Source organism: Salvia hispanica, chromosome 6, assembly GCF_029641045.1.
Source record: "Salvia hispanica isolate PSC_SH4W2 chromosome 6, Shi_PSC_v1, whole genome shotgun sequence".
In the NCBI taxonomy this organism is placed as follows: Eukaryota; Viridiplantae; Streptophyta; class Magnoliopsida; order Lamiales; family Lamiaceae; genus Salvia; species Salvia hispanica.
This window is the reverse complement of record NC_142697.1, coordinates 31,964,913-31,981,059: the sequence shown is the minus strand read 5'-3', so window position 1 is coordinate 31,981,059 and position 16,147 is coordinate 31,964,913. Positions and strand designations below refer to the sequence as shown.

The window sequence follows — 16,147 nt, the reverse complement described above, 5'->3', positions numbered from 1 at the left end:
GACATTTTTAATATAATGTGTTAATTTAGTTAGCAAGTAGCACGTTATGATTAGTATTTGATCACATCCCAGAGTTTAATATCGTTAATTATTCAATGTTTGATTTCACAAATTTCATTTTCTAAATTTTTAAGTACTAAACGTGACTTTGGCTTTGTATCGTATTAAATTGGTTTTCGATCTAGCATGAAAAGACTTGTACTACTAGTCAATAGTCATGCATATCATTGGAGCAAAATAGTTCATAAATTTGCTAACTTGTTGATAATTAACTAACTAGAAAGAGCCGTGTGGGGAACTTTTTTGGATGTTCAATATTTTTGGTCATGATTATTTCATTACACATTTTTTTTATGATATATATATTTAAAAAAATTTATACTAATTTGAAATATCGATAAAATATTTTATAAGTATGGTGTAATACCCTATCCCCTCTACGTACTAAAAATGAAAAAAAATAAATGAGTATTTAAATTGTCGACGTCTTAAATGATAAAATGAGTCATTATTTTATTATATAGACAAATTTGTATCTATCCCTATAATTTTCTTATGTATAGTACTCCATCTCAATGTAATTGAGTGATAGTATAGTTTTTTTGGATAGTCACACTACTAGTACTAGACTTTTTTTATAATCGTTTTATTTAAGAATTTCATAAACCTCGTTTTTATTTTAAAAAAATCACTATTCAAAAAACGTTATCTTGTGCCAGCTCAGTTCATATTCAACCATATATAGAGAGAAATCCAACTCCATAAACTCTCAATCGAATCCCGCCAAAAAGGAGAGTAAAACCGCATTTCTGATACAGCTCAGATCGACGTCAATATACATCGCAACCGCATTGATTCGATCTCGACAATCATGGCTGCGAGTGTCAGTGTGAGCGTGGTGCCGGCGGCGGCGGAGGGGCTGAGAGCCGTGTACACCTCGGGGAAGACGAGGACGTACGAATGGCGCGTTTCGCAGCTCAACGCGATGCTCAAAATCACGACTCGCCACGAGAAGGATATCGTCCTGGCTCTGAATTCCGACCTCGGCAAGCACGAGCATGAAGCCTTCCTTCATGAGGTCGGTACTCAATTTCGATTGCGTTGCGTTGATTATCCGATTTGGATTACGTGTATGCGCTTTAATTTGATGGTGTTTTAGGAATTAGGAGTTCATGTTTTTCGCGCTGATCGCACAGATTCAAATTGCACTTGATTGATTGAGTTTATGATCTGATTAATCGAGTTTATGATCTAATTCTCTGTTTCTTTGTTTCCAGTTCATATTAAAATTCGTGTTCAGAAAACTCATTGTGTTATTATTTCAGATCTCTGCAGTTTCAGCGGCATGCAGGATGGCACTGAAGGAATTGCATCTATGGATGAAGCCTGAAAGAGTAAATTTGTGTTTATTTGTAGTAGTTTAAAACTATTGCGATTCTCCTATTTGTTTGTCAAGTGGTGCTGATTTTGTGTGATTGCAGGTTAAAACGTCGATGACAACTTTTCCCTCATCGGGTGAATTGGTGCCAGAACCCTACGGTGTCGTATTGGTTATATCAACTTGGAACTATCCGATCGGTATGTTCTATTTCTTACCCTGCATATGTTTGGTCTTTTCTCGATTTGAATTATTCGGTGTGATATTGATAACCTGGCCTTGTTATTGTTCTGTGCCAAAGTGTTGTCACTTGAGCCAGTCATTGCAGCTATTTCAGCTGGTAACGCTGTAGTACTGAAGCCATCTGAAGTTGCTCCCGCAACTTCAGAAGCTATGGCAAAACTTCTTGGGCAGTACATGGATGCCTCGGCTGTCAAAGTTATAGAAGGTGGTGTTCAAGAAACAACTGCATTACTCGAACAGAAATGGGACAAAATATTTTATACAGGTACTTCGAGCAATTATTAGACATCCATAGTTGGTTCATTTCTCTTGCCTGCTTGTGATGCTAAATTAGCACCATGTGTTACCAGAAGTTCTTTTAGTTTGAAATGTGATAGGTTTGTTGAATTTGATGGTTTCCAACTCTGCAATGTTTTGAGGACCAGTATAAATAACTGAACCACTTGTAGTAATAGATAAGTTCAGCTTTAACAGTCAAGTGATATTTCTGAATGAAGTCAATAATCTCTTAGTCTAGCCCCAGAGGTATAGTAATGAAACTCTAATAATAATCGACGAATCAATATAACTGTCCATTAAGATGTAAGAGAGTAAAAGAAGGTTCTGTAAAATGATAGCTTTATTAGAAAGTAACAGGAATTTGAAGACACATTTCACAGCTGTGTATTTGGATATAGTTGGCTCTTTTTGGAGATGAAGTCTCAGTGTATCTCTATCTCAACAAATTTTCGACAGGGAATAACAAGGTCGGACGTATTATCTTAGCCGCTGCTGCCCTGCATCTTACACCTGTGATTTTGGAGCTTGGTGGGAAGTGTCCAGTAATTGTTGATTCAAACATCAACTTAACAGTAAGTCCCTTACTTACCCAAACTTGACCAAACTTGAACTTGTCTGAAGCAAACACCAACAAATGATGTTATTCCTCAAGGTTGCAGTAAAAAGACTCGTCTCAGGCAAGTGGGGATGCAACAGTGGACAAACCTGTGTTGCACCTGACTATGTAATAACTACAAAGGCTTTTGCTTCAAAACTTGTAAGCCATATAAACCAACTGAACTCTATATTCTACATGCGATTATGGGCATATACGTTCTGATGTAATTTCCCAGGTTGACGCTATTTCTTCTGAGCTAGAAAGATTCTATGGAAAGGATCCTGTGAACTCAACGGACATGTCAAGAATTATAAATTCCCGCCATTTTGAACGCCTAACAAAGCTTTTGGACGAAGATAAGCTTTATGGTAAAACAGTTATTGGTGGCCAACGCGATAAAACCAATCTGTGAGTTTCAAACTTGGTTCTGCACTTACTTCTTGATGTTGGCTTATGATGTATTCATAAATTATTTTTCTTTTCCATGTTACAGCAAGATTGCTCCCACTGTTATACTGGATCCCCCACTAGATTCTCTGATCATGACTGAGGAGATTTTTGGTCCTTTACTTCCCATCATCACGGTAAAAGTCCACATGTTTTAGCTGTGGAAACATATTGGTTTTCTTATGCTTCTGTATTTTCATTTCATATGAAGGTCAATGACATTAGGGATGGAATTAACCTGATCACTTCTAAAGAGAAGCCTCTTGCTGCATATATATTCACAAATGACAAAAAGCTCAAGGAAAATTTTGTGCAACGAGTCTCAGCAGGTGGAATTGCTGTTAATGAAGTAGTTATTCATGTAAGTCTTTTCTTCTTGTTGCTTCAATTTTTATTCTGCTAAATCTGATGGAAAATGTGACTCTAATCATATTGATAAACTCGTTTGTGCAGCTTACTGATCCGGCATTGCCATTCGGAGGTGTGGGTGAAAGTGGCATGGGAACATACCACGGAAAATACTCTTTCGAAGCTTTCAGCCACAAAAAGCCAGTTCTGTATCGCGACTTCAACGGGGATATATCTGCAAGGTATCCACCATACACCACTAGAAAGCTGAAATTTCTGAAAGCTGCAATGAGTGGTAACATAATTGGCATCATCCGCGCCTTGCTCGGATGGTAAGATTCATACACCTTCATTCCTTCGCGTTAGTTAATAAGATGTAGTGGGTTTAGATGGCTATGTAGATCGAAACATGTCTCTCGTTCGCTTTTATGTCTTTCAATATGCTATACACTTGTCTACTTTTCGTTTTTTCTCACCACATATAACTCATTTGTATGTTAAAGGTGACATATTATACTTTTATGGCTATTCTTTTTGTTGTAGTATACATCAAAACAATAGAAGTACATCAGCTTTGCATCTGTGTTGGTTTAGAAAAAGAAGAGGCACATAAATTTAACAAGCCTGTTGCAAAATAGCAGCAGCAGCAGTTCTTTGCTCTTGTGTCAACTCATCAGGGAACTTGACGGAAATGTTGACGAGCAAGTCCCCTCTTGCCCCGTGCTCGTGTTGCTTTGGCATGCCTTGTCCTTTAACGGTCTTCACGTAGCCGGGGTGCACGACGTCCTCTATCACGAGGCTGGTTGTCTCGCCCCCCAGCAACGGGAGGAGAAGCGTGCACCCTGATAGAGCATCCACCAACGTGATCTCAACTTCCATTTGCAGATCATTGTCTCGTCTCTTGAACAAGGAGTGCTCTTTCTCTGCTATCACGAATATTACATCCGCAGCTCCTGCGCCCGGCATCTGATTCCCCTTCCCCTCGAATGTGATCTTCGTGCCTCTCCTCCATCCCGGCTCCACTTTGATCGTCACTGTTTCATCTTCCTTCACACTTTGCCTGCACCAGAGGAAAAAGGTGTTTAAGGCAGTCTACACTCTACGGCCCTGTTTTTTATATATATAGTATATTGTTTGCAACTTTACTTATTCCCCAAACATACCCGTTGCCTTTATATGCATCTCGTGTGATGGCGACCTTCTTGATGCAACCGAAGCAGAGCTCCTCGAGGGTGCACTCGAGCCGCTTCTCCATTGCAGCCGGCTTGAGCAACCCACTAGAGTTCGAGAAAATGATGGGGGCCGGGACCCCCTTGCTCACATTTCTCGATAAGGTGTGGGCACGGGAACGGGCACCCCTCGTTGTTAGTATATCGCTGAATGCCCTTGAAAGGTGCCCTTTGGCTGTTCGCCCCGAAGGCTGGGATATCCGGCTGTGGTAGCTCAGATTCCTCGACAGCCGGGGCGAGTCAGAGCCGTTGCCCAACTGTGGCAACGTCATTGCCTGCTTGCCGTCGTGATCAATGCCTTGTTTGAATTTACCCTTGTCATGTCTCTTATCATCACCTTCTCTCCCTCCATTATGTTTCTTCGTCTTTGATCTGCTGATCTGCACGATTATTAGGATGTTAGATCTGTTTTCTAGAAATATGACGATATATTACATGCAAACGATAAAATGTTTCATCATTGTTGCATATTTTTTCGCGTTTCATTTCAATATTCCGTCAACTCTTGGACATGGTATACAACTTTTTTACCGTTGTTTGATATTGGTACAAAAAATTAAATCGCTATTGCATTGAAACATAGAATGCAGAATGTGTTAAAGTGCAACGCGAATGAAACTTCTTTATAATTATCATTCATGCAAACTTTAGTCCTTTTTTGTATCAACAGACATGATATAATGGTGAAATATTTTGTATGAATAGCGTAATTAGCGATAACGTACCTTGGTATCTTCTATTGGCTTGGGTTTTCGAGTGTTTGGTGTTTTCTTAAAGAAAAAAAAAGGTTGCTTCTCTGAGTATAATAATGGGTAGCATTTGGAGAGGAAGGATTTGCATGACCTATAAACGTTGCCAATTCCTAGTAAACGAATCAAATTACTAGGATTTGGTTTTGAATGCTCTCCCATTGATGATATGGCTATGCTATTCTAGAGAGAGAAGAACAACAAGAAGAACAAAAGATATATGAGAGATTAGTACGGAGAGCAACCTCTTTCTGAGGTGTGTGTTTGTGTGTGTGAGAGAGGGAGAGACTAATCCGGACAGCGGCAGTAGTAGTAAAATTGTGATCTTTGTCCTATGAAAATGTGGGTATGTGTTATTCGATTTAGATATAAAAACCGCTACGAATGTTAGAGTATCTCCAAGAAGGAAAGATATATAAAAAAAGGTATATCATATATTTACCTTCTTAAAAAGTGAAATATCATTTTAAAAAAGTACACATATTTCAAAGGAAAAAAATATATAGAAAGGTAAATTAATTCTTTTATATAAAATAATCATATAAAATGCATTCAAAAACATAAAAGTGTAATACTTTACTTTTTCTCTTGGAGAATGATTTTTTATGGAAAGAAAGTAAATATGGTAATTATAAGATTTTAAGATACATTTTCAAAATGAGAAAATGTATAATACCTTCTCAAATCTCAAATATCTCTCCCCTTAGAGAATAATTTTTCATGAAAAAAAAGGTAAATATGATGATTATATTAATTTACCTCTTCATTTACCCCTCCCTTTGGAGATAATCTAATATTTTAAATATTTCGATGGTTGTAATTTTGTTGGAATTTGATGTTATTAATATTTAAGATTATGCAATATAATGTTTTATTTTGTTTATCATCCCCTAAATACTACTCTCTCTATTCAGCAATAAATATTCCATTTTTTAACTAGCTCAAATTTTAAAAAATTACTATTTATCTTTGTAAAAGAAAGTGTGTAGAAGAAATAATGGAATCGTTATCATATTTAATGTGATTGAAATGAGTTAATAAATGTGTGTGGTTCACTTTCAAAAATATGTAAAAGTGAATGAAATGTTTAGTTTGATATCTCTTGCAATTTCATAAATCAGTATAAAAAATCATAATTTGCATTGTTCACAATTATCAAATGCCTACAATTTTTGATCTGCCGTGTGTGATATATTATTGATGTTTTTTTTCCAAACAACATCATTTATTATTGGGATATTGACATCTATATCACGAAACTTTCAACAAGTTGGGTTTTTCCCACGAACTTTAAAATTGCAAATAATATCACGAACTTTATCACGTGTTTGTTTTTTTCCCACGAATGAAATTTTTTTCACAAATAATACTATGATACCCATTTTTTTTCGTAATTTCTCGACAACAATTTCAAAAGTTTCAAGTTTTTCAATATTTGAAGATAGTTTTTCTTGAAGCACACCCTCAAAAATTGTTCTTTAATCTATTAAAATAACATGAATTTTTTCATTCGTGGGAAAAAACAAACCCAAGGTAAAGTTCGTGATATTATTTACCAATTTTAAAGTTTATGGGAAAAACCCAACTTTTTGAAAATTTCATGATATTAGATGTCAATATCCCTTTATTATTTTATTATAAGTACTTCTAGACAGTATCATTCAACTCACTGACATTGGCGTCCACTTAATGATTTTACGTTAATTATATCAAATGTAATTTCACACAAAAATTATAGTGAATAAATTCAACTTTTATAATTTTTTTAAGTATTGTGATATAGACCAAATTTCAACAAAAATTAACAATTTTTCCGATATTTTGTCGTGTATCACAGCTTGAAACATTACCTAAAATTGGCTGCGCACATAAATATCCTAAATCCTAAGCGGCGAATCATTTCAAGGGGAAATATTTTCATTCATACAACAAATATTTTCATTCATGCACCTTGTTTTCTTGCCCCAAATATTATAAGCAAAACAAATATTACAAGCTTACAAGTTACAACAAATCATGTTATAGACTATAGTATTGTTTTAGTATGTCATCACATGCCATTTTTTAATTATAACAGTTTTCTCGTGCCCGAAATTTAAGGTATGCCTTCTCCCAAAATGGCCCAACAAATTTTGGATTTTTCTACAAATTTGCAGTTATTCGTATTGAATTCAGCATAGATTCATAAGGCACCGAAGGATACACATGTAATTTTGTCATGTTGTCAAATATTAGATGAATCTAAATTTGGAACTAATTTCATAGGATAGATAAACTCATCTATCTTGGAGTTTAGATAAAAGAAAATCTAAAATATGTATTCTTATTATTTCTGTATGGCGACGATGAATGCTCAGTGGTCAAGATTTTTCATTTGTTTGATAAAGTAATATCAATACATTTAATCTCCTCTGACTTTATTAAGACTCATACTTTATTTTCTCAATTTAATTTATTAAAAAAATAATTTTTAATATCTGTACTTTAAAAAAAGGTCTCAATTTAATTTATTAAAAAAATAATTTTTAATATCTGTACTTTAAAAAAAGGTCTCAATTATATTAAGATGGAGAGAATATTAAGCTATTCATAAGTCAAATATAATAATCCTAATAAATCCGCATATGACTAATAGTCGTATTTTCTAACTTTAACTATCAAGTGTCCAAAAAAAATTGATATGTTTATGTCTATACATAAATGAAAGGACGTGATCAAATGAAAATTATAAATATTGTACAAACTTAAAACTATATTCTGAACCATTGAAAAATGTAACAGATCACGAAAAAACATCAATAGGAAAATGTCAACAGAATTTCAACGATAGTCAATGATTGATGCTGTATTGATATTGTGTTGATACTGTGTTGACATTAAAATCTTGAAATTTTACACTGTATTGATATTATATTGAAACTGTATTGAAGCTGTGTTGGGGAGTTATGAGTTTGTACAATATATAAGTTTGCATTTTATCACTACCCTTGAAGTGAATCATACCATTCTCTACTAATAATATTTTAAACACTTTTTCTTCTGATATTTGTTGCATTTTATCACTTTTTGTATTAAAATCCACTAAAATTAATGGCAATAGACAAAAGTAGTAATCGTATTATTTCTTCTCTTATGCTCAATTCATCTCAAGAAAGAAGTCTTTTCCTTGGGCAAAGTTAAAATTTTTACAAGTAATAGTTATTATTTATTTGTGTAAGAGAATAAAATATAAAATAAAATAAAAATAAAATGTTTTATTTAAAAGTAGATCATCTTTATTAGAATTAGTAATAAAATAAAATTGACTAATGTCGTTCCAACGGAAAGGAGCAGTAGAAAAAGAGTTTTTCCATCAAACCTCCTCGAAATTTGTCCCAAAAATTACATCATCATACTGATTTACTCACAAAATGCTAGAAAATGAAATTATTCGTTACTATAGTCCAAGCGCGAAATATGTCTTGGTTACCGCGTATAAATGGCACTCAAAATCATGATGCAAACATTTTATTTTTCAAATATACTAATCTCTTTAATTTAATATAAATACAAAGCTCACATACTAACTTCCAAGTGATTTCATTTCTTTAAATTCTCCCCCAAAATCTCACTAACTGAGCATAAAAATCAAGTCTTTTTCATTCTAACATAAATTATCCCTTTTCTTCTTCAGAATCCTAAATCCCTTTTACTTGAATTGAATACTCGTGATCAATTTCAGCATGCATAGAGAGTTGTACCTCAAAGCATTGGTGTTGTGCCTTCTCACATGGATTGCAGTTGCAGCATTCCAGCCTCACATCTTGAAATCCGGCAGAGGCTTCCGCTCCTCTCTGATTTTCTCCCTCTCCGGAAATGTTTATCCGAAAGGGTACTTCGTTTTCTTCACTTTGTTTGGAATAATGAGAAATTTTTTTATTGTGATTTTGGGGGAATGTGATCCTCACCTGTTTGATGTTTTGTTCTTGAATATATAGTTGTGATGTTCTGAAAATTAAGGGCCTTTTTTTGTTTTTTGCTGGTTTTGTGATGAATTTGATTTTTCATGTTTGTGTGCTAAAGGAATTAGGTCTGACTTATGGAATCAGTGTGTTTTGATTTGGTAATAGAAGTATTTATTTCAGGAATCTGTATTTGGATGTTGTGATTGAGATCATTAATTCATTATCACTATTGCTCAGTACATTTCTTGATGGAAATGATCAAACTTTGATGTTGAATCTGCATCAGTTGATGAAATGTTGGTTCCATCTTGTTCTCAATTTCAATTTATTGTTTATATCATAGGTACTATCATGTAACAATGAATGTAGGGCAGCCTCCGAAGCAGTACTTTCTTGATATCGATACTGGCAGCGATCTCACATGGCTTCAGTGTGATGCACCTTGCACGAAATGCACCCCGGTAACCCTTCTTGCTCGACGTTAGTTTAGAGTTGAATTGTTTTGAGAAGGCATGCTTATAATTTGCTAAACATTTTCTCAGGCTCCTCACAGTCTTTACAAACCCAAACGGAACCTCATCACGTGCATTGACCCTGTGTGTATCTCGCTCCATGGACCGGGGAACCATAATTGTCAATCACCGGAGGAGCAGTGTGATTACGAGGTGGATTATGCCGACCATGGTTCATCTTTGGGCGTGATGGTTAAGGACTCGTTTCCGCTTAGGTTTACCAATGGCACAATTGTTGCTCCAAAGCTGGCATTTGGGTGAGGACTATCTTTTGCTTTATGAGCTTAAAACAAGGCTTGTAATTTTTAGGTTAAATTCAACCGAAGATTATCCTAGTCTATTCATAATACTTGTACTTCCAATTTTGTTTATCCTAATCCAACCAATGCCTATTTTTCACTAACGAAATCTTTAATCTTTGCTGACCTTGCAAAGATGCTGACATGCCATCTATGTGGACACTGGTGTTAGTGGTATTTGCACGGTTAGCAAAAATTAAAGGTTCTGCTGGTGAAAAATAGACGGAGGTTAGATCAGGATAAATATTTGAAAGTATGGGAATCATAGGAGTATGAGATATTTTTGGGTGTAAGTCGATAGTTTGGGCTGTTTTCGGTAGTTTAGACTATTTTCTGTTTATCGTGCTGTATAGCTTATGCCTCCAATTCAGCTACTTATTAACTTATATGTGCTTCAATGCATCTAGATGTGGATATAACCAAGAAGTGCAAGACACGGCCCATCTGCCTTACACGGATGGAGTCCTCGGACTAGGCCTTGGCAAATCAAGCATCCTAGCTCAGCTACGGAACATGGGTTTGATACAAAATGTCGTTGGTCACTGTCTAAGCCGAGAGGGTGGAGGGTTTCTCTTCTTTGGAGATGACTTTCTCCCTAATTCGGGGATCGTTTGGACACCACTATTGAGCCAATCGTAAGTTTCATAATTTGTAAAGATACAAGCTAAGTATGATATTCCTATTGCTTACTGTCCTCCCATCGTTATCCAGGAAATACTACGCCTTAGGACCGGCCAACCTCCAGATTGGTGGTCAAGCTACTAATATTAAGGGCCTTCCCATAGTTTTCGATAGTGGAAGTACTTACACGTACTTCAGCTCTCCAGCATACAACGCTCTCGTTTCTTTGGTGAGTTTTGGTTTGGATGATTCGTTTCAAGCTATGCCTATGTTGTCTAACAAGCTTCAATCTTTCCCAGATAAAAGGCAACTTAAACGGAAAGCAGCTGAAAGACGCAGTCGAGGATAAAAGCCTTCCCATCTGTTGGAAAGGCGCTAAGCCCTTCAAGTCGGTTCTTGATGCTGCTAACCACTTCAAGCCTTTGGGTCTGAGCTTCACAAATGCCAAAAATGTTCAGCTTCATCTCGCCCCGGAATCTTACCTTGTTGTTACAGTGAGTAGCTCGACTCACCTATCTTTCAACAAAGTCAATTTCTTGGTATAAAAAAACTCACACTTTCATGATTCAGGAACAAGGCAATGTCTGCTTAGGCATTCTCAACGGTGGAGAGGTCGGGTTAGAAAATCTGAACGTGATTGGAGGTAGGAATTCTCGACACATCCCAGCCCAATGAAATTAATAACCCCGTTTTTCTTACAATCTGATATGTGAGTGTGACAACGTTGAATATGCAGACATTTTCCTGCAAGACAAACTGGTGATCTACGACAACGAGAGGCAGCAAGTGGGATGGGCGCCTGCGAACTGCAACAAGCTTCCAAAGTCGTCCTGACCACTTAACACTCTTTTTCGTTTGCTTTCGCCTTTACTAGGCTGGGGGCAGTCTCACTACAACTTCTTTGTTTATTTATTTATAAACAGCGTGGATCGTGGAGATCTCGATCAGCGTTATGCTGCTCCCGTTTTTGGTGCCTTGAGAGATATCTGCCCAGCGAGGCTCAGATTCTGGACGCGTTAGGCGCAGAAATTTTACGCAGAGGTGGTTTGTAGCCAGATATGGTGCAGTGACTCTATGGTGTTGTTAGAGTTTAGGAAATATAGAAATGTTTGAATGTTTATAATCTGTAGTAGATGAGGCATAGAACATGGATGAATAACATAATTATTTGGGGTTTTAGAGGAAGATGCTACCATCTTGTATAGCTCCATGGTGTTTTGTCTTTTGTACCGCTTTGTGTATATTGATGATGTCATTTTCGTAAACGAGCTAATTAAACGTGTTTCGTATAGGTGTTGTATCGACGAGTGCGTATTGATGATGTCATTTTTATAAGCAGACTAATCAAATTAGTCGAGACATTTTTTTTAGGTAAAGGTTAAAGTGGAGAAAATAAAGTTTCAACAAAAGAAAAGATTTAACTATCTAGGAATGGTCTGTAAAGAAATACGACTCAACTATCTTGTCACGGACGAAGTGAGTATTTAGTAGGAACAAAGTTGCAATTTGTCTCTTAATGAGATTTCTTTCTCTTAAGCATTAGGAATTGATGAATTAGCAATTTGCCTCATAATGAGATTTCTTTCTATGAAGCATTAGGAATAGTCGATAGAGAAAACGTCTCATCAACTGATATTATATTTCGTCGTTGATTTTATTGACTATGTATTTCGCTGTCAACTTTAAAATGGTGTGGATATCATCAATTAATCGTAATTAATCGCTAAACAATGCTTAATTAAAATCCTGGTTTAGGGTTTAACTTATATCCATTCAGAATCTAATAATTATTTAATTAAATAAAATTACAAATTAAAAATAGGTGGACGCACCGTGCGACTATTATTGGCGGCTTGGCGCCAATCTCCTCAGTGCGCCTCTACGGTTCTTCTCTCTCCTGTTTCATCCAATTCTAGTTAAAAAGAAAACAAAATAGTTGTTTATTTTTTTTTCAAATTCCTTGCCAACTAAAATCGCGATTCCTTGACAGCCTCACTGCAGGAACCGCACCACATTCCACCGGAGGCAGTCCCCCGCTATTTCTTCACCATAAAAGCACACTGCATTGAGAATTAAGAGAGAAAATTGCAGAGGCGAAAAACAGCTGCGTCGAAGCGGCGTCGTTTTCGAGCTTAGAAAGAATGGCTGAGGTGATAGATGTCATGGATGTCGACGACGACAACGGCAATTTCAATTCCGCCAAGCCCAACCTCAAGGGCAAAAACGTCGTCGTTTCAGCTGCTCCACCGGACACCAGAGCCACCCCTTGGGTCGAGAAATATCGCCCCCAGTCTCTCGACGACGTCGCCGCCCACCGCGACATTGTTGAGACCAGTAAGTTACGCCTATTTACTTCTTAAGCATTTCGTCGAACAGTCGGTAGGCTTGATTTTGGAAAAACCCTTCACTTATTAGACTGTTCAATTTTATTGCGTATTTTGACAATTACCTGTTGAAGGATTCGATCTTCAGTGAATTACGGTTTCTGGATGATTCAAAAGCAAGGAAACATTTACATAGTGCGATTTTATCAAGCAATGCTGATATGTTTTACAAAATTTGAATCTTCTGCACCTTATGCTTATGAATTAAGGTTAAGGGATATTTTTCCAGTATATCTGTGCATCCTACGTGTTGTTTCAGTGTTTCATGTTTGCATTTAGGGGTTTTCAACATTACCATTATAATCTCCATTGGTAATTCTTGTTGAAGGATTTGATCTTCAATGAATTACGGTTTCTGGATGATTCAAGCGCAAGGAAACATTTACATTTTCTAGCTGTGTATACCTAGTGTTGGAATTTTAGCAAGCAATGCTGATATTTTTTGTACAAAATTTGAATCTTTTGCACCTTATGAATTAAGGTTAAGTTATATTTTTCCAGTTCATCTGTGCTTCCTACGTGTTGTTTCAGTGTTTCATGTTTGCATTTAGGGGTTTTCAACATTACCATTATAATCTCTCCATTCTCCATTGGTAACTCTTGTTGCTTAATTCTATGATTTCAATGGTTTGCATCAAAATTGTGAGCTTAATTTGTTTTATGTATATGTTATTTAACTATTGTTTTTTTCTGTGCAAAGTTGATAGATTAGCATCTGGGAACAGATTGCCCCACCTACTGCTTTATGGACCGCCAGGGACAGGGAAGACTTCTACTGTTTTGGCAATGGCTCGGAAACTTTATGGAAACAAGATGCAAAACATGTTTCTGGAGCTGAATGCATCCGATGATCGTGGTATTGATGTTGTTAGGCAGCAGATTCAGGACTTTGCAAGCACACAGAGCATCTCTTTTGGGTATTTTCCGGCACACACATTTGCTATTTTGCACATACCTTTAATGTTACTAAGTCACTTTGATCAAATGATGTTGGAAAATGAAAATGAATAACATGCTTACATATGCATTTTGAAAACAACTAGGGAGCTTCTGATGCTAAATGTCGTACTTTTTCTAGGATATGGGAAGTTTTCTGTCGACTGGCTTCTAAACTTGATCCTTGTGTCTATTACTGTGATATTACATTAGTTATTTTGGATTTCAGAGGTCACTTCAATCAGACCTATCACCTATCTGACTATCTTGTATTGTACAGGGGAAAGTCTGCCGTAAAATTGGTTCTACTGGATGAGGCAGATGCCATGACTAAGGATGCACAATTTGCTCTTCGTAGAGGCAAGATTTGTTTTACTTTTCTTGATATTTTTATTCCGTTATATTTTAAATTACAAACATTTTTGCATCATTTGCTTTTCAGTGATCGAGAAATACACCAAAAGCAATAGATTTGCTTTGATCTGCAACAATGTCAATAAAATTATTCCAGCACTGCAATCAAGATGTACACGGTTCCGCTTTGCCCCCCTTGATGCTGTTCATGTCAGGGATAGGCTCAGACACGTAACTGAATCTGAAGGGTAAGTTTCATTGTTACTTAGCTTTGGTTTTTTGATGGTTTGCATCTCTTACTCTTCACTAGATGCAAGTATTATGTAGTTGGTGTGGAATCTTTGAGACTAATATCAACTTATTTCACACTTCATCTGTTAATTCAGGCTTGATGTTCCAGAAAATGGTATGAAAGCTCTTGTACAGCTTAGCAATGGTGATATGAGGAAAGCCTTGAATATTTTACAGGTATCATTCTTGCATAACCTCGTTAGTTTTATATATCTCTTCAGCATATCTCCATCATCAAGCCAATATTAAGATGGAAATATAGAGTTCATAGATGGTCCATATGAGGACTATGTTAGCATCTTCCCGTCTACACGATGATGCCCATATGTCCTCCGCTTAATGCTTTTGCTTGGAATTCATTATGCTCAATGATAATTGATAAAATAGTTTTGTACTTGCTGTTTGTGTGCAGTCAACACATATGGCCTGTCAGCAAATCACAGAAGAAGCTGTCTACTTGTGTACTGGGAACCCTTTGCCCAAAGACATCGAGCAGATATCCCATTGGCTCCTGAATGAGCCCTTCACAACTAGCAGCCAAAGTAATCTCACTCCAAGTATCACTATATTATCATAATTTTCTTATGCAGGTGTGCTTATTCTGCTGTTTTAAACCTCCAGGAATATCTGAGATGAAGACAAGAAAAGGGTTGGCTTTGGTTGATATCGTGAGAGAAGTTACCATGTATGTGCTCAGATATATGTTTATTCACTGCATAAATCTCCTCTTCCTCATATCTTACTTCTTGATATCAGGTTTGTTTTTAAGATCAAGATGCCACCAGCTGTCCGCATTCAACTTATTAACGATATGGCTGATATCGAGTATGTATCTTTTCCTTTATGGTTTACATCAGTTTGCTGAACTTAGAGCTTGGCTGTGATTTGCCATTATACTTGAAATATGCCTCAGTTGCTTCAATAGTCATCTATTTAGGAAAGGAAACTGGATTTCAATGTGTATATCTTACACATACTTTTGTCATGGGCCTCTACATTGAACACAAATTTGTCGTTTGTGTGAGTTTTATTAGTTCTGTTACTTTTGTACCAAGTGTTAGTTGTGCTTCGCAGATATAGGTTGAGCATGGCATGCAATGACAAGCTGCAGCTGGGGTCATTAATTGCTGCTTTTACACGAGCCAGAGGTTCGATAGTTGCTGCTGCAACATAACGATCATGTGGGTGACGAGTTTCTGCTAGTGTGCTGCTGCTCATTTTATGTGCTACCGTACAGTAACAACCCTCCTTCGTAGTTTGATTGACTGGTGTATATTTTTGTACTTGAGAGATGTTTTCCCACCCCTTTTTAACTGTGAACACCTTACTTTGGTACGTGTGACTTTTTCTTCACCCTTGAAATTTTTGGTACTTTTGTGATGAACCGGCACCTGGGGCTGTGAGTTTTTGTCGTCACGGTCAACTGGCCGTCACGCGGATCGTAGCCCAAAATGAATTTGCAGCATTTCAAATTTGATGTAAAATTAGTGGAACTCAGATGAGGATTACCATTTACCACACTTGGAAGTTGGAAT

General features: G+C 36.5%; 4 protein-coding genes across 4 annotated transcripts; 3 read left to right on the top strand and 1 right to left on the bottom strand.

The window, feature by feature from the left end:
* The first annotated feature begins 749 nt into the window (after nt 1-749).
* Nucleotides 750-3,815, top strand: LOC125204180 (aldehyde dehydrogenase-like). Its single transcript, XM_048102751.2, has 10 exons — nt 750-1,078; nt 1,326-1,394; nt 1,482-1,578; nt 1,680-1,886; nt 2,357-2,472; nt 2,553-2,657; nt 2,734-2,906; nt 2,992-3,082; nt 3,157-3,306; nt 3,399-3,815. The coding sequence occupies exons 1-10, from the start codon at nt 872-874 to the stop codon at nt 3,627-3,629; spliced, it is 1,446 nt and encodes a 481-aa protein (XP_047958708.1). The 5' UTR covers nt 750-871; the 3' UTR covers nt 3,630-3,815.
* Nucleotides 3,811-5,514, bottom strand: LOC125204181 (protein psi1-like). The gene is made up of 3 exons (XM_048102752.2): nt 5,248-5,514; nt 4,457-4,902; nt 3,811-4,353 (listed from the first exon to the last, which is right to left on the bottom strand). The coding sequence occupies exons 1-3, from the start codon at nt 5,431-5,433 to the stop codon at nt 3,909-3,911; spliced, it is 1,077 nt and encodes a 358-aa protein (XP_047958709.2). The 5' UTR covers nt 5,434-5,514; the 3' UTR covers nt 3,811-3,908.
* Nucleotides 5,515-8,853: 3,339 nt separating this feature from the next.
* On the top strand, nt 8,854-11,912 carry LOC125203558 (aspartic proteinase Asp1-like). Its single transcript, XM_048101939.2, has 9 exons — nt 8,854-9,142; nt 9,559-9,676; nt 9,758-9,984; nt 10,434-10,661; nt 10,738-10,876; nt 10,947-11,141; nt 11,218-11,290; nt 11,384-11,471; nt 11,571-11,912. The coding sequence occupies exons 1-9, from the start codon at nt 8,994-8,996 to the stop codon at nt 11,665-11,667; spliced, it is 1,314 nt and encodes a 437-aa protein (XP_047957896.1). The 5' UTR covers nt 8,854-8,993; the 3' UTR covers nt 11,668-11,912.
* An 807-nt stretch (nt 11,913-12,719) lies between these two features.
* On the top strand, nt 12,720-15,965 carry LOC125203956 (replication factor C subunit 3). Its single transcript, XM_048102484.2, has 9 exons — nt 12,720-12,981; nt 13,732-13,948; nt 14,248-14,327; nt 14,410-14,569; nt 14,708-14,789; nt 15,025-15,154; nt 15,234-15,297; nt 15,369-15,437; nt 15,687-15,965. Exons 1-9 carry the CDS (start codon nt 12,789-12,791, stop codon nt 15,784-15,786), a joined length of 1,095 nt encoding a protein of 364 aa, XP_047958441.2. The 5' UTR covers nt 12,720-12,788; the 3' UTR covers nt 15,787-15,965.
* The last annotated feature ends 182 nt before the right edge of the window (nt 15,966-16,147 follow it).